The sequence below is a fragment of the Cotesia glomerata genome, linkage group LG10 (genome assembly GCF_020080835.1).
Source record: "Cotesia glomerata isolate CgM1 linkage group LG10, MPM_Cglom_v2.3, whole genome shotgun sequence".
Classification (NCBI taxonomy): Eukaryota; Metazoa; Arthropoda; class Insecta; order Hymenoptera; family Braconidae; genus Cotesia; species Cotesia glomerata.
Window position 1 is genome coordinate 6625769 of NC_058167.1, and position 27946 is coordinate 6653714.

Here is a 27946-nt window from a genome sequence, read left to right on the forward strand (position 1 = left end):
TGAAAATTTTTTTTAAATTATAAAAAAAAATTAATTGATCGCATTGTTGATTAAAATTTTTTTGATATTGTTTATAGTTATATATCATTGTTATAAAATTTTTCATTATTTTTTTTAAATTTTATTGTACACATCTTCTTTATTATTTAATTACTTTTACTTAAATAATTTTTATAAAAAAAAAATTTACAAATTATTATGTTAAAATATATTTGCAATAAATACTTGCTAATAGTTTTTATTTAATTCAATAAAATTTTACTATTATATATTTTAAAAATCATAAACATGACAGAAAAAAATTAATAAAATTTATTGTTTCATTCAAAGTAGCCAAAAACAATGCAGTTGTAGAGTTATCTAATGAACCATCATGTGATTGTTTTGATGTGAATTATATAATATATTTTGACGAAAGTTGAAGAAAACTCTTTGGCATTATTACTCAACTTATGAACAATAAAATGAATCCTTTTTTTAGGCACTTCTTAGCATTTAAATTCATTATAAGTACTAGTAAGTCACATGCTGGCGTGCATTGCTGAATAACTAGCGCTGTAGGGATGGCTTCTTAGTCTAAGGTTGCTCAAGCTATTCATTGATGTTCCTTCGATACTTCCATGGACTTCTGATTGGTGATACGATGGAAAGCTAACATTATTGAGATTTCCATTCACAAAACTATAATTCTGTGATGATCTCCAGTACTCACTATACGAATATTGAGGCACTTGCGGAGGAGATTGTAAAGTTTCTGGTGTATTTTCGTGAGTATATGCTATCCTTATTGGTCGTAGCGGTAAAGTTGTTTCAATATCTCGGGTTGAAGAGGCACCTCTACTTCTTTCATTTCTGCGAAACTTGGCTCTTCGGTTTTGAAACCAAACCTGTAAAACATACATTTTTTGCTAAATTACATTTAATATTTATTGTAATTAATAATTTAATATATACTGATGACAAAATTAATTTGTTTTAATAAATGAAGAATCAAGTGAAGAATTGAATAATCTAATTAAGCAGAAGAATTCTTAAACCAAAAGATTTTTCTTGGTTTCTGTAAACGTACTAGATTAAAAAATTTTTCTGTTTGATTTAAGTAAAAAAATGATTTAAATTGATTTTCTGAGACCAAAATTTTTTTTATTCATTTAAATTAATTTTTCTATCAGTGTACCCGTGAAAAAATATTCTGATCAGGCTTGATATGAGCTGATAAGGCCATATAAAAATTTTTGATATGTTCATATCTGGCCTGATATGATCTGATATGTCCATATTTAATTTTTGATATGTCCTGATATGGCCTGATATGAAAATTGGCCATATCAGGCCTGATCAAGCCTTATCAATTTGATATGTCTATATCAGACGATATAGCTTGATATGCTCATATCTAATTTTACATTATTTTTTAATAGGTCCTATGCCCTGATATAACCTTATAAAGTTATTAACCTTATAAAGATTCATATCTAATTATATAGAAGCATATGTAATTCATTTATAATTATATAGATGTATATATAATTCATATAAAATTATATATGAATCATATATAATACACTCCAGTGAGTATTTTGTGATTACCATAAAACATTCTCTTTTTCTATCTAAGAGTCTGTTACTCCAATGATTAACAATCTTTTAATATATAGTATTTTTCGGATGAAATAATAGGAATTAAAAAAAAAATTTAATTTCACAAAAATTATTAGTTTTGTCAAGTTCAAAAATTGTTAGCCAGGCCCTCCAGCAATATATAGTTCCATATACTAAACAAATAATTCCATTAAAATTTAAGCTTTCAATTCTCATTTTACCTCGATTATTTTTTTAATTTCAAAGAAATTATAAATTTTAAAGCAACGAAGTACCTGAACAATATATCGTAGAATCATTTTTGCGATTTCATGTATACATAGATAATTTTATAAATCTACATATAGATACTATTATTATATATATAAATATTGACAGTTAATAATTAATAAATTAGATAAAAAATTTTGTTCACTACGAATCGATCATGTATACGATTCGCATTACTTGTAGTTATAATAAACTTTGTTCTCCAAGTAAGTCTTTTAGGTAAACGGGTAGTGAATTAGTCTTTCAAGCGGTAGGTCCCCGGTTCGATTCCCACTCGCGCCAATTTTTTTTTTCCTATGGAAATAATTATATATAATTATACCTAATTATACATAATGATATAGGGCCATTTTTCATTTATAATTATGTAATATAATGATATATAATTTTTTTTACCGGGGCGGGTACATAGTCTGATATACTTATATCAAGGCATATATAGTCTGATATGGCCAATTTCCATATCAGGCCTGATATAGTCTGATCAGAAAATTTTTTCACGGGTAGGGTGTCGCGAAATATGAATATTTTTTCTATCAAGTCTCCTGTAAAAATATGGTAGTTTCTCATGATTAAAAACTATGTGCTGAAAATTTCATGCGGATATTTGATTTCTTAATGTTGCTTAAAATTTTTTATAACTTTTAAAAACTGTACATTAAATGTTTTCCAGTGACCAGAATGCAATATCTTGTAAAAATTTTAAAAGATCCCAAAAATGGAAGATTATGAAGTAGTTATCTTGTTTTGGGATGTCGAATAGATATTTGTTAATTAAAATCCAGTCGTAATGCTCATTCTGTCTGTTAAAAGTGTTTCGAGCTTCATTTATATCCTTTAATACATTTTTAAAAAATCTTACAGGTTATTCGAAAATTTCTAAACTGCATTACAAGCTTTGAAAGTTAAAAAAATTAGATGTAAAATTTTTAAAGTAAAAATTGTAATTTAACGTAAATAATGAGATAACAAGAAAAATTCAACATTATACTTTTCGGAAACTTTTAAAAATCTTGAGCGATCTCTTTAAATTTTTTAATAAAGTTGACTTTTGAAATGAGCTAATAAAATATGATAAACTAACATACTATTATAAACTGTTATACTTGGATAAAAAATAAAATAAAATCAGCTAAATAAGTCTCGATTTTCTTAATTATCCATTTTATAAACAAAATTAGTATTTATTAAAATAAATAATCAATTACACAATAAATAACTCAGTTGATGGTAAAGAAATAACCATTTGTAAGGAATTTTTTTTCCAAAAGAAAGGAAGAAGAAATGGATACGAACGGAAGACGGGACAGCGTGACGGCTCCTGGCAGTCGGATAGAACTCAGAGACGTTTATGTAACGGTGAGATGGCATTTGTGACTAAAGAACGAGAACAAGTAGAAGAAGATGAAGAAGAAGGCAAAGCTGTAGCAGAAATCAAATAGAAGAAAGAGAGAGAGAGGTGTAGATGTAATATTATAGAAGTAAGAGATAGTATGATGAGTCAAAGGAAGAAGGGCAGCCGCACACGTGCTGGACTCGACACGCTATTGAACGCATGTGCTTTCTGGAGTTGCCGGCGAGCTAATCATAGCTGCTTGCCTGACAACCTGTCTCCTCTGATTTTCTGCTTAGCTATCCGCGACCTCTGAATCTTCCACATCTAGCTTACGACAAAACATGACACCGTTCATGTCACGCATAAGTGCAAGCGATTTCCGAATTTCAAACCTTACATCGTATGCGCGTTCCAAAACCTTTTTGGACATGCTATTTATTTTTTTCTTTCATTTGCCAAAATTCCGGAATTTTTTCACGGATTTTTAAACTACTTGACAAATTGCCTTCTGTTGACAAAAATGTTTTGACTACTCTGTCTTCATGATTAATATTTTTAGTTGTAGCTCTTGTTTTTTATTGTTTAGAATAATTTTTACGTAGGTTGTGAAGCGTAATATTTTTACTCTTTTTTTAAACATTCATGTTATACAGTAGTTTATATATTTACCCGAGTCGAAATTTTGATCGTATTTTGAACCTCCTAAGGTACGATCAACTTCGGATCATGGAGTTCAAAGTACGATAAATTTCCATGTTAAATTTGATCGTATTTTGAACTCCACAGTGGTACTGTAATTTCCGTTTTTACCACTCTGGAGTCCAAAGTACGATCAGACAGAAATAAAAATTCGGTCCGATTTTGAACGCCTTGATCGTATTTTATAATGATAATAATAATAATAATAATACCAGGACTGGGCCATAGTTAATTTTTAAGTCTGGCTCATGCCATTTGATTAAAAATTTATAAAAAAAAGAATTTTTCAATGCCATTTTTTTAGTTTGATTTTGATGTAGAGGTAACGCAATGTTAGACCATTTGACTCTTAATTTAGACCTAACTATTGCTAATTATAGAAATAAAGTGAAAATCGCATTCCGTTCTAACCGAGATTCGAACCCAAGCCGCGCGATTGCCAGACCGATAACTAAACCCTACGCCGTACGACCGATGAGGTGATGCACATCTCATCATTCTCATAAACTAAATCTGTAAGATGACGGTTTATCATTTATATAATTTATGTTACTTGATATTGTGTTTAGATGAAAATTAACTATTTTTTTTAAAAAAATGCAAGAACTAAGTTCTTATCTTATATTACCTTAGACTTTGTACATTGTTCTGTATATTTTTAATATCTTATTTTAGATTTTAATGTTTAAAATTAGAGTATTAAAAATTCAACTGTAACTTATTACATTTTAATTGTTTTAAGACCAAATCAATTTTAACGATATGCAATTGTTTTGGTTAAATAATAAATTAAATATACATTCATTAATCCATTTACCTGACAGTGAAAAATTTAAGACTTTTGTGGGTTCATACGTGCTATGAATTCGAAGATCTGAATAATCAAATATTTCAGGTCTATGCCTTTGGCTTGACCTTTCGGAGATTACCCACTGCATCCCTCATGCATACATATCAAAATTCAAGCAAATTTTGACATCGGAGGGACTCAAGGGGAAGAAATTCCCCTCTGAGTCACCCCGATAGTCATTTGCCGGCCAGCGCGACTCGACTCGCGGATCGGTTTTCCGATTTATGCCTCAGTACGCTATTGTTTCCTGTAGTGTGTACATGTCAAAAAACGTTGTGGAACGTTCGTTTCAAGTTTTAATAATTTAGTATTGTGACCAAATCGTTTAATTACAATGGTAAGTGTACATAATGTTAATTTTCTTTTTAATATTACAGGAACCCAAAAAAAAAAAAAAAAAAAAAAAAAAAAGAAGAAGCTCGGCTCACCAGCCGCAGCAGCAGCCGTGACGGCTCGCAAGAAGCAGCCGAAACGTTCATTGAGACCTAAAGGCTGACGTTTGAGACTGGGTTTCACACGATGGCTCGGCTCAACCTGGTCGCAGCCGCAGCTGGCGCTAGACGCGAGCGGTTGTGACGTAAGGCTGGAGTTCATACTCAGCCTTATTATAGTAGTATCGGTTCAATTAAATTAGCCATACTACAGTTACATTTATTTAAATGTAGTAATGCATTTAATTGCAGCTCGCAGACATTCTCTCTCGAGCATAATTATTTGAATATATTTTATCAACAACTTTATGGTCTTCCAGATGGATAACCAGAGTTGGACAACAATGGAGGAGCTTTTGGAGGAGGCAGCGCAGACTGAGGAAGAAGATCGAATTTTGGATCGTTTAAAACTCTTGGCTCAAGAATCATTACCTGTTGGATGGAAAAATTGGAAGACTCTAAATCCGTCAATGGAAGAATTGTTTGGAGCAGAGTTAGAGGTTGATCCGCAGATTTTGAATAAATTGCGTTTCGCTTTGCCTACCGTAGGAATTGCCAAATCTTTCAACCCATCAGCAGTAGACCTTCCGGAGAAGCAATACAGAGATTTCAAAGTTAATATGCTGCGTTGGTCTTTTTGTCGTGCCCTCATTATAAGTCCTCCATGCTTGGTTAATAAGGTAAAGGGCTCAGCTGCTCAGGCAGAAATTTTTCTGCATGCGGCACAATCAGTGAAACCTTTATGTATCTCGCGTAAAGCGGCCGCCGAGGAGTTAAAACCTGATAAAGGTATAGACAATGAGGACTCAGATGACACGGAGAATGAGGATCCACAGAAAAGGTCTAGGAAAAGATTGGCTGGTAGCACAGAGATGATTGGGACCAAGAGATCCAGATATGTTGTTTTAGAAGAGCGAATGAATAATATCTTCAATATCTTGATGGAAAATATCAATGATTTAAAGGAGAATGGGCGCAATAATAGAGAGGAAGACGAGTTAGATGATAATGATGATAATGGAGAGTCGCAAAGTGATTCTCAATCAGACTTTGAGGATGATCGTTCGGCAATTTCAAAATGGACTCCACCGGGGTTGGAAGATCCACCGATTAAACATTCAAACGACTTGGAGGCATTATCTCTGGTTCCACAAGTTAAGGAGAAAGAGCCTACGATTCCTCCACCTTCGGAAATCATTAAAGAGCAAGGTATCTCTTGTCAAAAGCTTGGATCGGCTAGCTGGAACAAGATTCGCTATAAAGAAGTACAAAAGAAGCTCCACGCTTCTCCTGTTTTTGACACGTTAAAAGTTAATCCTCAGCTAGAGAGTGTAGTCCAGAAATCGTACTATCAGACCTTGTTGGAACGCATGGATGAGATGGCTGGGACCATAACACATGGGTTGCTGAAACAAAGGCAGCAGTTGAAAGAAGGCTTGAGGACATTAGCTTCTAAGCACCCGGAGGCTTACGAAAGCATCAAAGAAGTCTTCGTGGGAGAATCTCCTTTCAAAGAAACCTCCGATGATCTTCTGCAGTTCACTTGTGCTAAAAGGGCAGAGGTTTTTGAAATGCGAAGAAAAGTGTTCAAACCAAAAGATCTTCATCATGCGGCGAAGCTTGCTGAGATTCCTCCATCGGCATCTCATCTATTTGATGAAGAACTTTTATCAAAATTTTTAGATCAACGTGGTGGAATGGCTAAAGTTTTTCCGACTTTTCGTCAGCCGTTGAAAGACAAATCTTACTATAACAACAAGGGTAAATTCTCTCAGAAGCCAGGTGGTTCCGGGAATACTTCCGCAAAGAAAACGAAGTCACACTCTATGAGTAACAATTACTTTCGTCAACGAGCAACAAAAGACTCCAGGAAAGATTTCAAAAGAAATGACTCAAGCAAGAGCAGAGATCGTCGTACCCATAAGGCATGACTATCCGTTTCAGGCCGGTCAGTTAAGATATTACATTCCCCAGTGGCGCAATCTAGGAGCTCCAGACTACATTTTGAAGTTGATAGAAGGCTACACTATCCCGTTTGTAAAAAAACCAATATCAGTTCCTTTTTCCGAAGCAAACAAAAAAAAGTTCAGCACAAAAGCATCGTTCCAAATGTCCACAGAGATAAAAGAGTTGCTGAAATTGGGAGCCTTGGAATTAGCCAGCGGTTTGACAGGTTTCATCTCTCCAATGTTTCTGATTCCCAAGTCGGATGGTTCAGCTCGCCAGATCTTCAATTTGTATCAACTAAACCAATACTTGATTCCAAAAAAGTTTCGGTTAACAAATCAATAGAAAGTCCCACAATTTCTGCAAAAAGGCGATTTTCTAGCAAAAGTGGACTTATCTCAGGCTTACTTCCATATTCCGATAAAACCAAGTCATCGAAGATATCTTTGCGTAGCTTACAAAGGCCAGGTTTACAATTTCACATGTCTCCCTTTTGGTCTGGCTACAGCACCACTAGCCTTTTCCAGAGTAAGCAATTGGATAGCGAGTCTGTTTCGGGATCTGGGAATAAGGGTTCTGGTGTATCTAGACGATTTTTTGTTTGCGAATCAAAGCAAAGAAGTATTGAAATCTCAGATCAGAAAGGTTATAGATCTTCTTCAGGAATTAGGTTGGGTAATCAACTTCAAGAAGTCGGAATTGGAGCCTACAAAGGAGTTGGAATTTTTGGGAATCAGGTGGAATACAGATTTGAACATCATGTGGCTACCGGAAGACAAGAAAGATCGCATTCACAGGACAATCCAGCAGATAAGCGAGTCTCAGAAGTGGAACTGGACAGTAGCAGCATCTCTATTGGGCCAATTAAACTTTGCATCGCTGGTGATTCCGTTGGGACGTCTTTTCTCCCGCAATCTACAAAGGTCATTCCGGAAACTTCCAGAGGCTCATCCGAAAACATTGAAGATGACTCCGACCGAAGCGTTGGAGGATTGTGCTTGGTGGTTAAAGAATCTACACCAGGTCAATCAGATTGTCAAAAAAGACCCGGAAGTTTTTCTGTCAACAGATGCTTCGGACCAGGGTTGGGGATTCCAGCTGGACGATGTGATGAAGTCAGGATTGTGGACACAAGAACAAAAGAAGTGGCACATCAATCGCAAGGAACTGTTCACGGTACTGATTGCGATTCGAATGTCCAAGAAAGCCTTGAAGAACAAAGTTGTGATGCTACAATCCGACAACAAGACGGTTGTAGCATACATTCGGAAGCAAGGGGGAACGAAGTCACTAATTTTACAAAACTTGGTGAAGCAACTATTGATAGAATTACATCAGCTCCAGATTCAATTGATCCCTTTTTACCTGCCGGGTCGGTACAATTGTGTGGCGGACAGTCTGTCGAGAGGTCTCCCTCTCCAGGATTGGCATCTAATGAGCAGTGCAACCGAGTTGATTTTCCGGAAGTTTGGAGTACCTCAGATAGATCTCTTTGCCTCGAGCGAATCAACGGTAGTGCCGAGATACGTATCGATGGATGTCAACGACCACAATGCTTGGTTCATAAATGCGTTCAGCAGGGATTGGATAGTGGATCTAGCTTGGGTATTCCCTCCGCCTCCGTTGCTTCCCAAGGTTCTACAGCACCTGAACAAGGCGAAGGGTCTGTTTCTGGTGGTGGCTCCTCGTTGGGAGAAGACCTTTTGGAGGGCAGACTTGAAAAGCAGAAGCGTGGCAGCTCCATTTCTCCTTTGGAACCTGGAACGTCATCTGATCGATGTGTCAACGGGCTTGCCGCCTCACAACATCAAGGACCTTTGTTTGGAGGTTTGGAAGATACGAGGTGGGGTCAATTAACTTCAAGTCTGACCATCCAGGATGTAGATCTTCTTAAATCTGCTTGGAGAAATTCTACTTGGAAAACTTATGCTTCTTCTTGGGGTCAATGGAAGATGTGGTGTAAAGACAATGATGTTGTACCAGATAATCCAGATCCACAGCAGTTAGCAGCATATCTCTCTTATCTTTTCCGGGTAAAAAAGTTGTCCCATAAAACAATCTTGGTCAGAAAGTCGGTGGTTAATACCTTGGTAGATCCTGACGGGAAAAAGGCGCTCGGTTCTCATCCGGTGGTAAAATCAATGCTAAAAGCAATTAACATTCAAACAGCTAAAAGCATAGTTCCACGGAAAGAGATTTGGAACATCGAGAGTATCATTGATTGGCTGAGATAAAATCCTCCAAATGAAGAAAGTATTTTTGAAGTCTCTAGACACACAGCGATGCTGCTAATGTTGGCTTCGGGAAGAAGGGTCCATGATCTTACCTTATTGTCTATTGCTCCAGACAATTTGATTTTAAAGAAAGATGCGAGGATTTTTTGGCCAATTTTTGGTTCAAAAACCGATTCTGCAAATCACCGTCAGTCAGGATGGGAACTGAAGAAAGCGAGTCAGAAAGAATTTGACTTAGTGTATTGGATTGATTGTCTTATCAAGTTGTCAGCTAACAGAAGAAAGGCGGTTCCGGACCTTATGAGTTTGTTCATTACAACGAGAGGCAAGGTTAAAGCGGCTTCACGAAATATTATTGCCGGCTGGCTGAAAACGATCTTCGCAGCTTCAAAGGTTAAAGCTTCTCCAGGTTCTTTGAGATCAGCGGTGGCTTCATATAATTTTGATAAGAATGTTAATTTAGAAGATATATTAAAACGAGGTAATTGGAATGGTTCAAAGAATTTCTTCAAATTTTATTGCAAATTCGTTAAAAAACCAAAAAGTAAATCAAAAAATATTTTATTTCCTGTATTCAATCCGCTATGAGCAGTTATTCTTTTTTATTAGTTGAGTTATTTAATTTTCAAGTAGTCAACATCTCATTGACAGTTATTTTTAATTAATCTGTGTTCTTTGAGATAAATAAATATCCTGTATTTTTCAGTTTTGGGTTTCCTTTCTTTTTTATTTATTTGAAAAATATATAAGTTTTATTTCTAGGTCACAGTACGCTATAAAAGCCGGCAGAATCCAAACACCTCTCCGAAAGGTCAAGCCAAAGGCATAGACCTGAAATATACACCGTTTTCCACCCCGAAGGGAAGAAAACGATTATTTCGGGTCTTGCCAAAGGCTTGACCTGAGCAAGGCCTTGCCGGCTCTTTTCGGAGTGGTACTGAGGCATAAATCGGAAAACCGATCCGCGAGTCGAGTCGCGCTGGCCGGCAAATGACTATCGGGGTGACTCAGAGGGGAATTTCTTCCCCTTGAGTCCCTCCGATGTCAAAATTTGCTTGAATTTTGATATGTATGCATGAGGGATGCAGTGGGTAATCTCCGAAAGGTCAAGCCTTTGGCAAGACCCGAAATAATCGTTTTCTTCCCTTCGGGGTGGAAAACGGTGTATATTAACACTGTTGCATGGTACCTGACATATTGATAGGCAGCTAGCAAGATCTCAAAGCCAATTCATAATAATGACAAAATTTATTCAACTATCAGCAAATGAAAATGTACGTAATTTTTGTCAGGACAAAAAAGTACACACAAAAATTTTGAATCAAACTTCTGATAATTGTTACAGTGTTGCCAATTACAAGTGTCTTGAAAATGTTGATATTCCATTAATAATTATGCTTGAAATTCAATGAAGTGAGTTATTAATTGATAGTATTACTATAAGACTATACTTGAGGCTTATGAAAAAGAATAAGCTATATGTCTCTGAAATGTATAAAGATAACTTGCAAACACAATCTTTAGTGGTGCAATATCTAAAAAATAACCATCTCCAATTTGGACTGATTTATTGTTTTATGCAATGATCATGCTGTATTTATTTACAAAACATTCGTAATTGTAAAATTAATCATCACTTTACTATTATTCGTGGAGTAGTTGCAAATAACGTATTTGTTGCTAATGGTGATAATTTTTTAAATGATAGAAGATCATTCTTATGTAAGTGCGATAAAATTGAAAACATTGAAGGTGTCGCGGTAGAATCATTAGCAGCACCTTGCTTCTATATAATAAGTAATATAGTTTAATAAGTAATTAAATTTAATTTAATAAGTAATAAGTTTAAAATAAACTAAAAAACATGCTTTTTATAGAAAACCAAACTAAAAAAGAGAAAATGAATTTGGATAAATGTAAATTAACAATAGTGTAAATAAGAAAAATATGTACTTTATTGTAAAAAAAAAGCGTAGGGTGCATGGTGTCAATAGTTATAAATATTTTATTGACAGATATAAGTAGAAGGATTATTATTTCGACAATAGCTTAAAAAGCACCCCACGCTTTTTTTAAAATAAAATACATTTTTTTCTTATTTACACTATTATTAATTTATATTTATTAAAATTTTTTACATTATTCTTAATTCAAATTTATTTTCTATTTTTTAGTTTGGTTTTCTATAAAAAGCGTTTTTTTTAAACTATTATTTAGTTTCTACTTTTTAGTTTGGTTTATTTATTTTAAACTACTATTAATTCCGTGATTACTATTAGTAACTATAATTATGACTATTGCCTTGACTATTGTGCCGAGCCGAGTGCTCGAATCAAAATGGTACGCATACGCAAGACCACGCACTTGCCCTATCTCTCTTGCTCTCACGCGAAGGATGCGTGAAAAAATCATTCAATCTTGACGATCTTAATTAGGATAATGGAATAATCTCATCAAATTAATGTATTGTCATCGGTCCTCGATAAGTCTACGAAGTTTAAATGAAATCTGACCGTTTGAAGTGGGTCAAAATCAAGTTCACAGGAGTCGGTTACAAACAAACATACAAATGAAGCTTATAAAAAGCGTGTAAAAATTCAGACACAAATCTATGAAGCAGTACCGATAAATAACACGGAACGAGAATAATAGAAGTATCCATGAAGTTTTATCACGATTTTTGCCAAAAATCTAATTACATTTTATGTATTAAATATTACATCAGAAATATATTTAAGACTTATTTTTTTTTAATTAAAAATATGTATGAATTTATTATAATTACATCTTTATTTGAAGAATATATATTGTGAAAAAATTGTTTACAAGGAATAAATAATTATTTTTAATAGTATTTTCTAGTACACTGATAGAAGGATTTGTTTATAGTTAAAAATATTTGTTAATATTTAACAAATCATTTATTAGAGACCACTTTTTAGTCCTTAACAAATATTTTTTAGTATTTAAAAAGATTTATTAATATTTAATAAATGAATATCAGATTTATTAAATACAAACGAATGATTTTAAATACTAAGAAATATTTGTTTAATATTAAAAAATGGTCTCTAATAAATGATTTGTTAACTATTAACAAATATTTTTAATAAATAAATCCTTCTATCAGTGTACGTTTTTTACATTTTTTAAAACTGATGTATTTTATAATGTAAATATATTTTTGATGTATGTGTTTAAAATTTCTTAATTTCAACACATATTATAATATTATCTTTATATATTCATAGGATTTTGAAAAAAAAAAAAAATAAATTGAACTATTTCTCGAAAAATTTAATTTAACACAAATTATATTGCGCTTGAGGAATTATAAAAACATAATAAATGTACAAATGAATTGAATAAATCCATGAAAGTTACAGGTTAATATGGACAAAAATTATTTTTGTGATTAGTTAAATTTGTTCAATAATTATTTATAATTAATAAAATTTCATTTATTACTTTTATCGGACTTGAAGGTTTAAAGTCGGATCTCTCGATGAACGGTCGGACCGAGGAGTTCAAAATCCGATTTCTCGGTAAACAGTACGTCCAAGACGTTCAAAATCGGAACTAGTCGGACCATGGAGCTCAAAGTAAGATCAATTTTGGATCAGGAAGTTCAATATACGAACTAGTCGGACCATGGAGCTCAAAGTACGATCAATTTCGGATCAGGAGGTTCAATATCCGATCGAAATTTCGACTCGGGCGTATTCCACATGCTCTCCTACAAATTAGTATAATCTTCATGGGGTATTCCATGCCAAATCGATTACTTTTGGCCCCGAGCCCTTTCGATTTTGCTGAAAATGTTTTATCTTGTTTTATCTTGTTTAGCCCCACCCCCGACATTTCCAGGATTTTTTTCAAATTCTTAATCCAACTTAAAAAGTTATTGATTAAAAAAAATGGCTCTTTTTTTTTTAATAGCGGTAAATTTTTCAAAAATTGACCTATTGAGACGTTTTTTTTTTTTTTTTAATTTTTTGTTTTTAAATGCACTTTTCAGAAAAAATACAAATAACATTTAAGAAGCCAGTTTTGATGAAATTTTTAATTTTCTGAATTTTATTCTTAATTTATAGTTTAAATTTATAATTAACTAGCAGTCCGCCCCGGCTTCGCACGGGTATTTAACAAAAATTTCAACATTAATTATGATGTAATATAGCCTATGTCACCCGGGGATAGTGTAGTTTCCCAACAGTGAAAAAATTTTTCAAATTGGTTCAGTAGTTTCGGAGCCTATTCGATGCAAATAAACAAACAAACAAACAATCAAATCTTTCCTCTTTATAATATTAGTATAGATTACACCAGCACACAAACAAAAAAGTGGCTTGTATATTTCACCTAGACTTTCTCAGGGTTATGTAATTTGATGCGCTGAATCCAAATTTTTGGTCGGTTTGGCTCGTACACCCCAAAATTTTGAGTATATTGCAAAAAATTGTCATGCTTACAGCAATTATTTAAACATACTTTCTTTCAAATTATATTACTCATAAATTGTAATTAAAATGATATCTAAAAACAACCTCTCTTGATTTTATACTGTTCTTCACTTGTATCCAATTTTTAACTTCCCGCTAAGAAAATTGAAAATTTTCAAAAATCGGGAAGTTATTGGTTTTACCCCGTTTTTCGAAAATCGAGTTTTCATCGGATCTCGATGTTTCGAGGTCCTAGGAAGCTTTCCTGACTATTTTCACGATGATGTCCGTACGTCTGTATGTGTGTGTGTGTGTGTGTGTGTGTGTGTGTGTGTGTGTGTGTGTGTGTGTGTGTAAACCTCTCGTAACTTTTAAAGGGCTTGACCGATTTCATCGCGGTTGGTGTCATTCGAAAGGGCTTCGCCAAACTTAGATTTCCTGTAGGTTGGAACCGATTCGGACCAGTAAATTTCGAGGAATTGCAAAAAAAGTGACAAAAATAGTTGTTTTTTTTTCATTTTTTTTAAATATCTCCGAACTGGCTGAACCGATCAACTTCAAAAACAAATCAGCTCTTAACCTTGAAATCCCGCATCGATCGCCACATAGGGTAGAAGTACCGTTTTTGGCCACCTTAGCACCGTTTTTGGCCAGTTAACATTTGAATTAATTTATAAAAAATTATAATATTATAACCATATTTTTGTTCAGTTTTAAAAAATTTATATTAAAACAAGTTGAGTTTGTAATGGTTTATTAATATAAATTCATTTCTATCGTTTATTTGAGCAATAAATGGCCATAAACGGGACAGTGGCCACAAACGGTACTTCTACCCTAGAGCGTCAGAATCGGTTGATGCGTTCGTGAGATATCGTTGTCGAAAAAAATCGAAAAAAGTGTTTTTTTGTAATAACTCCGAAATTTTTCATCAGATCAATTTTTTTGTTCGGAATCATTCATAGAGCTCAAAAAACCACATCGATCGCCGCCTACTGCGTGAAAATCGGTTGATTTATTAAAAAGCTACAGCAGTTTGAAAATTAGAAAAATCGTTTTTCATCGAATTTTGATAAGACTTTTGAGCTCGAAGAGCTGAAAAGCATAGCAAAGCTATCTCTTTGAGCTCGGAGAGCTCAAAATAACACATAAATTGTATTTTTGAGCTCGAAAACGTCATAAGTGCAATTTTAAGCGCCTAGGTATGGAATTAGCGGGAAGTTGCAGGGATGGCCTTCAGGGTCAACCGTTTTTCTAATTTTTTTTTTTTCAAATGATCTACACAGCGAGTTCCTTTTGCATTATCGATTTTCTCTTGGTATTTCTCTTTTTAGTGTCCAGCAAAAATTTGCTTTCATCTTAATGTTTCAATTTCTTTAATATCGATTCTCCATATCACTTATGTTTTGATGAAACTGTTCTCCTAAATAATCTTCATATTTGGATTCAGCGTATCGATATACATAAGGAACTTATTTCATCGAGGTCAAAAAAAATTTTTTCGCTTGCATAATTGCATTTTTTGCGATTTTTGGCAGTTTTTTTTAAATTTACTCAAAATTTTGGGAGATTACGAGTCACGACCAAAAATTCGGATTCAGCACATCGAAATACATTACACTGATAGAAGGATTTGTTTATAGTTAAAAATATTTATTAATATTTAACAAATCATTTATTAGAGACCACTTTTTAGTCTTTAATTTATACAAATAAATCATTTTAAATACTAAGAAATATTTGTTTAATACCAAAAAGTGGTCTCTAATAAATGATTTGTTAACTATTAACAAATATTTTTTAATACAAATAAATCCTTCTACCAGTGATACTAAATAGGTCTAGTCAAATGTACAATCCACTTTTTTTGTGTGCCAGTGTTATGAATAATAATTCAACTTAAATAAATTATATGTTTTATATTCATCTGAATTATAAGAATATCGAACTTAAAAACAACTATCTGTATCTGGCATCACGCTGAATGGTTGCTGATTTCTCGTAATTGGTTTTGTTTCTGAAAATGTCATTCAAATCATTTACAGCATTATGATAATTCTTTTTTAGTGAAAAGCGAACCGTTGTGTTGGGAAGTTTATTCGGTGCCACACACTCTGTCACACGGACCTTTTCCATGGGCAGTCGCGAAAAAATGACATTCGGCGGGTATGTTAAAATCATTCTCATGATAATACATGTTGACAAAGTTTTTAGAAATTTGTTATTCCAGTGAAAACCATGTTTTTTAATAACAGTTTTACTAATTAGTAGAATTAATTTATTCAAAACTTTAATAAATGATTGTTATCATTGGTTTAAAATATTTTTTTATGTGCATTAAAAATAATTTAAATAATAATTTTCGAGATATTAAAATTTTTACGTAAAATTTAAGATAGCGGTTTACCATTTATAAACTACTAAATTTAACATTGACATTTTAATCATGAAAAAACGTTGAAATTAAAAAGTAATTATTTTAAAAATAGCTCCGGTTATTATTATTTTTTATTATGCTTGCTTTCACAGCTACACCGTATCGGTAATCCAGCTGTATTAACGAATTAATATTAATATATAATGTTATTAAAACAGAATTTTAATTCTAAAGACCATTCGTATTACAATACTATCTTTAATTTTTTTTTCTTTTATTTTTTTCTTGTTACATTACCTGTACTCTGGCTTCAGATAAAGATACTCTCGTCGCAAGTTCTTCTCTTACAAAAGCATCAGGATAATGTGTTCTCTCAAAAACTCTTTCAAGAGCAGCTAGTTGTTGCGCTGAAAACGTTGTTCTGCTTCTTCTAGGTCTTCTACCTCCACTGGAAGCTCCCTCATGGCAGTCTAAATAATATTATTATTTTTACATCATCGATTCATAATTTTATTACTCTTTTGCAGTTATGATTGTGTCGATCTACCATCAACTTATTGGACAGTAAATTTTGAAAATAATTCAAGGAATATATGATCCAAGGGCAAAGAAAAAGGTACGTACTCTGATACACTTAACTTGTGACTGATGAATATGTTTATATATATGCAAATTAAAAGAGAGAAAGAGCAATAGGCTAAGAGAGACGAGAACACTCAACGCGCTAACTGGGGGAAGTCGAGTGCAAAAAGGATCTCGATTCTCGATCTGGTGTTGTATCGCGATATAGGCAACCTACCAGTAAAGGACAGACGCGTAATTCTTGAATGAATCTACTGTACTTGGGCAATCATCAAAGCGGTATGATTTAAACAGCATGACGTTCTTGAAATGCATCATTACGATTAAATCAAATGCTTTGGCGTCTCTAACTAAATGAATCATTTGTCAAATGTGATCATGATATTTAATAAATATTATGTTACTTGAGTGAAATACAATTTATTTAAATTATTCAACAGTGTTTTAAAAATAACATCAAAATGTATCAACTCGGCAGTGAATTTTTTTACAAAACTTTATAGATATAATGACATTTTATGAGAACATTTTTTTCCGGGTAAAGTAAAATGAAAAAAAATACTTTTTTAATTTTATCAGACTTCTCACAATAATTTTAAAACATTGTCATTAAATAAATAAAATATAAGGAAAATTTTTTATAAATCAAATGCACCGATAAATTGTGATCAAAATTTAAAAAAAAATCAATAAAATATCATAGCTCTTAAAAAACTACAACTTTAGTAGCTAGTAATAATGAAAATAATAAAATATGATATGTAGCAATAAAAAACTTACCTAAATGATGATTAGAGGTTGACAAGAGTCTTGAAACAGTAAAATCCTGAGGGACATGAGAATTGGCCACTTGTGAAATAATCATTGAATCATTTGGTGTATTATCATTATCAGGATGTAACATTCTCCTTCCTTCTGTTTATCTTTACATTTAATTTAATGTCACTAATCACTTATATAAATTTATTTTATAAAATATATTATTTACAGTATATTTTTGTTATTATTAATTAACGTATGATTAATCAGTGAATTTAATTATTGGATAATTTATGTATTTGAATTTGAAATATATATATGTATATATTTATATTCATATATATTAACTTATAAGTAAGTAAGCCATTAAAAAATAGACTGTGTTTGACACGTTTACTAGCCTACTGTTTCACATTGCCACCTTTTATAAGATAGTCTGTTATCAGAGCTTTTTTTTCTTATGTAAAACCACAATTGTATTTCGTGCTCGCAACGAAATTATCCATTAATTATGCAAACGCAAATAATTCGTCAAGACATGCAAACACATATATACCTAATAATAATGTAAGTACTATATAATATGCCTATACAGACGGTTCTTCAAAACGACCTAAATTAAATTATTTATCCGTCAATGTGTCGTATTTTATATCTGTACATACATAATTTGTTCTTCACTACTAATCGAATCATTTAAATTATCAATTAAATGTAACACTACCTAAATGAATGTGAAAATTAAAAGGAAAATATAGTATAGTAGTATAAATTGATACAAGTTGATGAAGAGTAAACGACAAATTAATCTTCGTAAATTATTTGATGCGAGCCGTGTGTATAGGGAGGCAAGATGCCAACTGACTTGCTGAGTTAAGACGTACTTAAAGGTTCCACATTTTCTATCTCTTCTTTTATTCATATGTCTCTTTTCTTCTTCTTCTTCGTTTCTTCATCTTCATTTTCAAAACTTTTTTTTTACAACTTTATGAGATAAATAGACCGATCTAAGAGTAGGTGGAGATTATCAAGCTCCACCCTTTGGTGGATCACTCATTGGTAACTTTGTTTTTATCTGGGCGTAATACTTATTATTTAGTAAACAACGGATTTTCTAAATCATCTAATTATCTGTAATTATCTATTTCAATATAGTAGTCAATTTTTATTTTAACTGTATAATTACGTAAAAAAATATGATAAATGATCAGATAAGTTTTATTTCTTGATTACATATTTGATTTGAATTAATTAATCATTGACAGTAGTTCTTTTACGTCTGCATAGTAAAAATTTTATGATAATGAGAATCAAACCAGTAAATGCGAAATTTATCTACTGATTCTTATGTTAAAAATCGACAAACTATTATGATCATGTAATTCTTCACGTTTAATTAATGATAGGGCACTCAATTAAAATTTTTAGTTAATACATATTGGATATGATTATATTTTATTGTCATATCATTCAAAAATATATCTTTGAAATTTATTTAAACATTCCCCATTAGCAAGTGGCTTTAAAAATTTGAAAAGTAATTTTTTTTAACCGAATTTTCAGCGGATTTCAAAGATTGAAAATTTCAGAAAGCGTTCCAATCATTTCCGGAATGAGTGTAAATTTTTTAATTCTTGAATATCTTCTCAATGAAATTACCATTAGAGTCCGGGATTGTTTGGTATGTTTGAAAGAATTTAGCTAAATTTAAATATTCTGAAAATATTGTCATCAGTCGAGTAGATTTTGAAATATTCTTCAAAATATATTTATTAAAAAAATATTTTCGAAAATAATTTTTAACTTAGCAAATAGATTGATTTGAAAATCTACACTGTAAAAATGGACCTCGAGAACACTACACGGTGTGAAATGACAGTGTAAAATTTTAATCCGTGTACTTTTAACACAGTGTGATCCATTTTTTTACACTATTACATGTTATTTAATATAAGTGGTTCTGCATTACCATGGCAAAAAGTAAATAAATAAATAAGAAATGGATTAAATAAAATGAATTAAAAATGAAAATTTTTTTTCGAACAATAAGATTTTTTTATAATACTGATAAAACAAATTTTGTGAAAATTTTAATTTTGTTCATACTAACGAACAAATTTCTTTCAAAATTTGAATTTTTCAACATGAAAAAAAATTTTCTGTCTTTATTTTACTTTAATTTAATTTATATCTTATTTATTTATGTAATTAAATTTAGCTCATCAGTTTGCACATATATTACAGAGCCGCTTATATTAAATAACACGAAATGGTGTAGATAAATGGATTTCACCGTGTTAAAAGTACATGGATTAAAATTTTACTGTCATTTCATACTGTTTAGTGTTCTCGAGACCTTCTTACACCAAAATTTTTTACAATGTATTTTCCTAGTCCTTAAAATTAACCTGATTCAAAAAAATGTTTTCTTAAAAAAATTATGATGAAAATTTTCATTGTTTTGAATTAAACAGAAAAGTTGGTGATTAAATCAAGCAAAATTTAATTAAGTTAAAAAAAAAGTCTTTTGATTCAAAAATTTTTCTGCTTGATTTGAGATAATCAAATTTTTTAAAATGATTTTCTTAGTTCAAAATTTTTTATCTTAAAATGAATTAACAGTATTATAAGTTCTGTGTTACTGTCCAGTATATATCGTGTAGCGTAAAAAATATTTTCATATTCTTCTCGACTGACTGATAGTTACTGGATGTTTGGACTGCAATTTAATGAATGTAATAAACCTCAAATATCTGAACTCTGTTGCAAATTATAGATTATTGACTGCTTAAAATTGCGTGCTTAAATGTTTATTAGAGCTTCATACAAAGCCCGAACTATTTATAGTATAAATTACTCATTGTAACTTTCGAATTTTTGTAATTATGTATTATACAATTTTATATGTTACATTCTCTTATCTCATATCGTAAAAGAGTACATCTTTTTCTGTAAACATTATTATTAATAAATATTAAATATTATAAGTTCTTACTGATGCCGGGTATTAAAAGAAAACATTCGTAACGATTGCATTCTCGCCTAATAATTCTCCATGAAGCGTCACGACATGTTTATGTCAAGACGTCGCGACATTCAGGTTTATCTGTGTTTAATTTTTTTCCTTATCCTTTCATTTCCACTACTTCATTGTAGCAACTGCTGTTGTATCGTTGTCATGACTAAACTCTCTACTAATTCTTATGCAGCTTAAGTTCATAAAAGTCATGCGGAAAGTACATTCATTTCACGGTAGAGATTAAAAAATTTTTTGGATTTTTCAAATGGTTAAATCTTTTTTATACTTTTTAATGTTGACAGTTTTAATTTCTGTTCTTTATTGAATTTAGATAAAACAATTAAAGCTTTACTGTTTGAAAACAAAGAAAAAAGCGGTTGAAGAAATCAAAAAATTAAAAATCGATCGCCATTTGTGAATAATAAAAAAATCGGCTACTTGCAACGTTAAATACATTCATATAGATTACAATTAACTTGGATTTTTTTTTTAGATAACCCGTTTTTTGAGAAATCGATGAAACCACGGAGGAGGGTTTTTTCAGGCTCTACGGCAACGCTTGTATCTTTAAGACTGTTTAATATTTTGTTAAAAAAATGTATGTAATTATTATTGGATGTACACTTAATGAAATAAATAAATAAATATAGTTTAAAAAAACTAAAGAACACGCTTTTATAAATAATATCGAACTAAAAAGTGGAAAATAAAAAGTGGAAAATAATTTTAAAAATAAACTCAAAAAAGTAGTATATAAAAAATACTAGCAGAACTGAGAGAAAAGCGTGGGGCGCCTTGTGCCATAATTTTCATATATCGAGCGCCCCACGCTTTTCTCTCAGTTCTGCTAGTATTTTTTATATACTACTTTTTTGAGTTTATTTTTAAAATTATTTTCCACTTCTTATTTTCCACTTTTAGTTCGATATTATTTATAAAAGCGTGTTCTTTAGTTTTTTTAAACTATATTTATTTTTAACTTTTTAGTTCAAAATATTCTTTAAAAGCGTGTTTTTAGTTTTTTTAAACTATATTTATTAATAAATAGTAGCTTTAGCTATCTACAGTATGTACGTTTCGGACGAAACATCACCGTATGTAATCTATGGCCAATATATGGCATGACTCATCGTTATGAACTCGATTGTATTCCATATTTTCTCTCAAGTGCGACATCTACCACACTCGTCTTCATATGAATGTCCCAAACCTCACGCTCATATCGCAACAGCACGACTGTCAGAATATTGACTATTTATCTCATACGTAGCATAAATAAACTATATCTTTTTCTTATTTTCTAAGTTCTAGCCGCAATACGTATTGTCTTAATTCAAACGTATTGCTTTGTGGACTTGAGAGGGGAAAAAAATTTTTCTAAGTTCTAGCCGCAATACGTATTGTCATAATTCAAATGTATTGCTTTGTGGACTTGGAAAAAATTTTTTTCAAGTCTAGTCGCAATACGTATTGTCTTAATTCAAACGTATTGCTTTGTGGACTTAAAAAAAAATTTTTTTTTTTCTATAAATTCACTATACACGACTCTGTCAACTTACAAACCATTGGGTAGGTTTGGAAAAATTACTACGGGTAAATTCTCGATTCCATAGTATATTATATTCATCTTTTGTTACGGCATCTGCAATTATTTAGGTTCTGGATTTCTGAATCAATTTTTATGAATTATTTCTTAGTCGTTCCATTTCATCTAATGCTTCGCTGTTACATAGGGTTTTACCCGTCAACTTGGAGCAATCAAGGTCCTCAATTCGAATCCCGTCCAAAGATCTGCATCGGCTGAGTGCTACGTATGCTTGTCCCGCAGCAAACAGCCGAGAGCCCAGATAAATGACTGTATGATCAACTGTACAGCCTTGCATCTTATGAACGGTCGATGCCCAACTCAGGATTAGCGGTAACATTCGTCTCTCAGCAGTTCCATAGCTGTACTTTGCTGGAAATTGTATTGATATTGGCTTAATTACGTGGACACTATCTGAACCGAAATCAATACGGACTGACGGGATGTCTTCCGCGTATACTTGGTCCCTGCGAAAATTAGACCATATAATTTCGGTAATGAAGCCCATGTTGCCATTCACTAAACCCTTTGACACATCAATGTTCGACCTTAACATCACTTTAGCTCCTACAAATATTTTCAATACTTTAGGAAGACCTCCTGTTTTATTGATATCATTAGGTATAACAGAGTCTAAACTTGTATTACCTAAATTTCGTGTAGCATCGATGAGTTGGTCTTGTGCATTAATTGTATAAATCGTAGTCCCTTTATCCTCAAAACTCTGGAGAACTTTTTCGTTGTGTCTAGCAACTTGGTCATTTGTTGGATATATTCTCAAAGCTCTCTCGATCGAAAATTCATCAGTAGCATCTGTTGACACTTTACTTAAAAGAACTTCCATATGCTTAGATGTTAATTCTCCAACTCTTAGGGCGTTAAGCACATCTATAAACGTTGTGTCTCCTTGTTGGCGCATATTTTGTTTGAGTTCAACCAGGCGGAATAGCCGCCATAAATGTGTAGCAGGTTTCATGTGCTCTGGTTGTTGGAATACTTGATGTCCTCGGACAGGTGGTAACTGCATTAGATCACCAAAGAGTAAAACATTTATGCCTCCAAAACAAGCGTCCCGGCTTTTTAGTTGACGCAAACGAGAGTCGATCATGCACAGCATCTCATAAGGTACCATAGAAATTTCATCTATGAACAAGAACTCAACATTTTGCCATAATAGGCGCATCCCTCTCAAGTAATTACCAGTTAGAAGCGGCATGCTTACAATAACTCCATCTTTTTGTACTGGTAGTTTTAGCAGACGATGTAGTGTAGTTCCACCGACCAACCGTACTGCAACTCCAGTGAGAGCACCAATTTTTACAACCGATTTTCCATAACATCGGTTAACTTGGTTTTTCAAAAGATTAAAAAGAAAAGTTTTTCCGGTGCCTGCTCCACCAGTTACAAAAATTTTCTCTCGCCTAGTGTCACCGTTAAGCTGATTTTTGATACTCTCTGTAATGGCGACGAACAATTGTTTTTGATCAATATTCATAGCCTGCTGTGCTCTCTGGAATTGTTCATTGCTCATTTCTATCTCTGGTAATTCTTCTTCCTCAGCTTCAGGGTCGATAATCTCTGGCTGCTCTAAAATTTCAAACGCACGTATTTGATTGAATGCGTTTTCAAGCTGTTGATCTCGTTCTCGAAATTGGCGCATATGACTACTCATTTCCTTCAAACGATCCTCTCGGTTTAAGAAGGCCTCTTTGGAATTATTAAAACCTTCCAGTAGTTCAGTTTCCGAACGGTAAGGCATGTATTGAATAAGTAAACTGTAGAAAAAGTTTTCTGGATCTGATGCCGCTATAAAGTATGGTACCCTCACAACTGCGGGAACATTCCTCACAACCATTTTGCTCTTATCCAACAACGTGATAAATTGGCGACGTGTGTTTGGATGTTCCTCATACGCATCATGATCAATACTTTCTTCAGTCTCGCTTACTTTTTCGGATAGAATGGTTCAAACAACATTGCAAATTCTGTAAGGCTCATGTTCGGAAAATCATAGTCAGGATGTTGTAGCGGACGTTTTTCATATCTTTCAAAGATATTGCTATAATAGCCAGTTGCATGTCCGCTTTTGTCGAATTGCAACACCCTGTAACGCTGTTCTGGCTTTCTCGTGTTGAGAAAAATGCAGCTTCGCGAGCTGTCTCGTAATGGAATATGACAAAGCCGATACGCACATTCTGCAGCCGATACTTGTCGTTCATGAAGAATCTTCATACATATCTTGAACAGTTTACGGGAAATATCTGTCTCTTCACGTCGAATTTGCTGTATTGCTTGCGCAATTCCAGAATCTACACCTTCAGGTTCTGCTTTCGATAGGTACTTTGCTATGTAGTACGCTATCGCTTCATTTGACCCACACGGCTGAATATCCATATTGCCGGTCCACAATCTTAATAAATCTGGATGGTAGTTATTTACCCACGCATCTTCCTTTCGACGCTTAAGTAAACAAATTCTTCCTCCGTTACGAAGAAAATCCTCAGATGAATGAGACACAATCCGTGTTTCGTTACATACTTGACGTGGAAAGTTAAATCGGCATCTTACGGAAGTATTATTTTTTGTACAAGTATGTGTATGCCGATGAATTTGACATTTCAGAACTAGATCATGGAGCTCTAGATCTTCTTCTTCTGTAGGCATTCTACAGAAACAGTTACGATCGAGAAGAAGTTTCCCTTCTTCTGAATCAAACTCTGGATGATTTTCAATCCAGATCACCATATGAAGGTGAGGACTGCCCCGATTCTGGAATTCGATACGCCACCAATGGTCTTTTACTTTGCCACCAAATACATCATCATTGTTTTTATAGATTTCATTAGAGCATTTACTCTAATCATGAAATGTCGACTCAAAATTACTGGGTACTTTTCGATAAGTCTTTGAGTCTCATAAATATCAAGCGTATTAGGATCAACATCAGGTCTACCATCAGCTATCAACAAAGCTTTTCGTTGATCTAACCAATTAAGATCATTTGAGCTAAATGTTACAAAATATGTTGGAGCTCCTAGACATCTAATTTGAGCTAAGAGTTCTTTTAAAGCTGACCTCCAATAAGCTGCAGAACCTCTTACATTTTTCACATACAGATGGACATCTTCGACTGCTCCTTCTTTGTTAACAATTTTCTTAGCACATGCTGATATAGTGCTTGTGATACGATAAAATTCAAAGAAGGATAAAGCATACAATAGATAATCGTTGCGTTGAAATCTTGTATCACTTCCCAAAATTCTAAATTGAAAGTAATCTAACGCAGTAATATTTACGGGCCTTTGCTCTTTGAAACCATTCTTTCCATAAGGAAACAAGAAAAACCAAGCAAATTCTTCTGCTTTTAGTTCATGTCCCACATTGACGATATTGTCTTTTGTTTTACGGGTGATCTCGTTGAGATTTTGTGAAACGTGTAGTTCATCTTCTACATTGGGTTGCATTACATCGATCGATGCCATTACTGATGTCTGCAGAGGAATTGTTAGATCAGTTATATCCGGTTGGCAAGTGATCGTTTCAGATGCTGACGGTAACTTCGCAATACTCTGTTGTGTTTCTGATTCCTCAGGACCATCATCTATATCAAAGACCTCAACGTCAATATAATCAAGAGTGTATTGGACATTTCTGCTATCTGTTGCACGTTTACAGATCCTTACCAACTCTTTTAAATTGTCGCATTCGATGATGCAAGCTTTTCCCATATTGTCATTCGCTCTAGATCCCTTTGGGCCACAAGCGTGTGAGTTGGTGAAGTAATATTTACCATCGGAGTGCATCACTCCGAACGATTGCCCACCTGTTATCAGTATGCCAGCACTATGTCCCTCAAACAGGTATTCCAGACCTTGATGAAGGGTGCGGCCAAAGTCTGCGCTATTATACTTATCACACAAGCTTCCATATATGTTTGGTTCATCCAAGAAAGTAATCTGAAATTTTTTGTCAAATACCATCAAATCGTCTTTGATCACACTGAAATTTCGCACAAGTAAGTAGCCATCAGCTTCAATAGGATATGCAGATAAACGTAACTCCGTTCGAGATCTTACTTCACTGTAGATTCGATCACCTGTTAACATGTTCAGATTAAGGGTGTTTGTCGACCAGCATTGTGGTATAAGAACACTAGCCCTTAAGATGTTTGACAATGCCATTGCACAGCATTGTACACCTGCATATCCTGATGTGAATATGGTATCGTTTTCTTGATGCCATGAAGCGCGTACAATTCTCGCAGACTCGTTGATGCTTATGTAAGCACTAGCCCCCTCAGGAGGTTCTTCTCTAGTCTCCACAGCAACTTCTGGCGGTGTTTCTTCTGCTCTAACGATATCATCGTCATTCATCACAACGTTATGATCAATAGTGACGTCTTTATAAAGTGGATTATTTGCGATTAACCAATTGAGGGCATCATATACTTTATTTCTTGATACTGAAAACTGTCGTGTTATGTTAATATTTTCAAGATGCTCAGTAATGACAACTATTCCAGCATCACTTGTAGATCTTGGTAACATCTTTGGAAGAGTTTCAGTAACTTCGAAAACATCCTGAGCGAACAGTACTGCTTGACCTCGAAAACTATATTGACCAAATACACCACTAAGTTTTATAATTTTAACAAATGGTATAATGCGTGAAATAAGCCTCTGCTCGGCTTGTGATAACTCAGCAATCACTTCTGGAATAGAGCCTGGGTCCAGATTATTCCAATAAGCTTTAGATGGTGCAAAATTTTTCTTTGAAGTCAAATGGACCTTACAACGATTACAAACTGTCAAGCAATTCTTTTGTTTTAGTTCGTCAGGCAGGTATCGAGCCACTTTGGTATCTACAGTCCACTTAGAAATTTGATGTTGATAGCACCGTTTAGTGCAAATTTCATAAGTCTTATCACAAAATGTATTAATAGATTGCTTAAAGCCCGTCAGACTTGCTCTACTTAATCTCCTTGACTCAGCATTTCGGTGCTGCATTTGCTGCAAACGAGCATCTCTAGTTTGGTCAGATTCTGAGGCTCTGACTTCGGCTGCATGTTGACGCATTTGCTGCAAACGAGTCGCTTTGGCTTGTTTAGATTCTGAGGCTCGAGTTTCAGTTGTGTGCTGACGCACTTGCTGCAAACGAGCTTCTCTAGTTTGATCAGATTCTGAGGCTCTGACTTTGGCTGCATGTTGACGCATTCGCTGCAAACGAGTCTCTTTGGCTTGTTTAGATTCTGAGGCTCTGACTTTGGCTGCATGTTGACGCATTTGCTGCAAACGAGTCTCTTTGGCTTGTTTAGATTCTGAGGCCCGAGTTTTAGTTGTGTGCTGACGCACTTGCTGCAAACGAGCTTCTCTAGTTTGATCAGATTCTGAGGCTCTGACTTCGGCTGCATGCTGACGCATTTGTCGCAAACGAGCTTCTCTAGCCCCCTTTGATTGCTTGGCTCTATAATTTTTCATATAGAGCCTTCTTTTCTCTTTTCTCTTTTCTGATTCCTCGATTGAGAATCCCGCAACGCTTTTAACAGACTTTGATTTTCTTGTCTTTGTTGTTGTCTTATCAGACAACTTATTTCTTGTAACAGTATACTCTTCAGTAGCCAAGTTGCCCACTACTAGAGAGCTGCAGTCGCTTGATGACGACGCCTGCGAGCCTGCTTTCTCACTCTGACCAAACGCCGATACTGGGACTCTGAATCCCTGCATCGTAAAATACTCACTTGTACCTGCCATGACGGCATATATATTATTAACCCAGGGTCTTTGCCAGATACTTCTGTTGCCCGCCGTCACCAC

At 33.5% G+C, this 27946-nt stretch overlaps 1 protein-coding gene across 1 annotated transcript; it reads right to left on the reverse strand.

The window, feature by feature from the left end:
• Positions 1 to 251: 251 nt before the first annotated feature.
• LOC123273388 lies at positions 252 to 27867 on the reverse strand. The gene is made up of 6 exons (XM_044740788.1): positions 24989 to 27867; positions 24082 to 24902; positions 22290 to 23977; positions 17551 to 17691; positions 16486 to 16658; positions 252 to 887 (listed from the first exon to the last, which is right to left on the reverse strand). The coding sequence occupies exons 1-6, from the start codon at positions 27854 to 27856 to the stop codon at positions 522 to 524; spliced, it is 6057 nt and encodes a 2018-aa protein (XP_044596723.1). The 5' UTR covers positions 27857 to 27867; the 3' UTR covers positions 252 to 521.
• Positions 27868 to 27946: the final 79 nt, after the last annotated feature.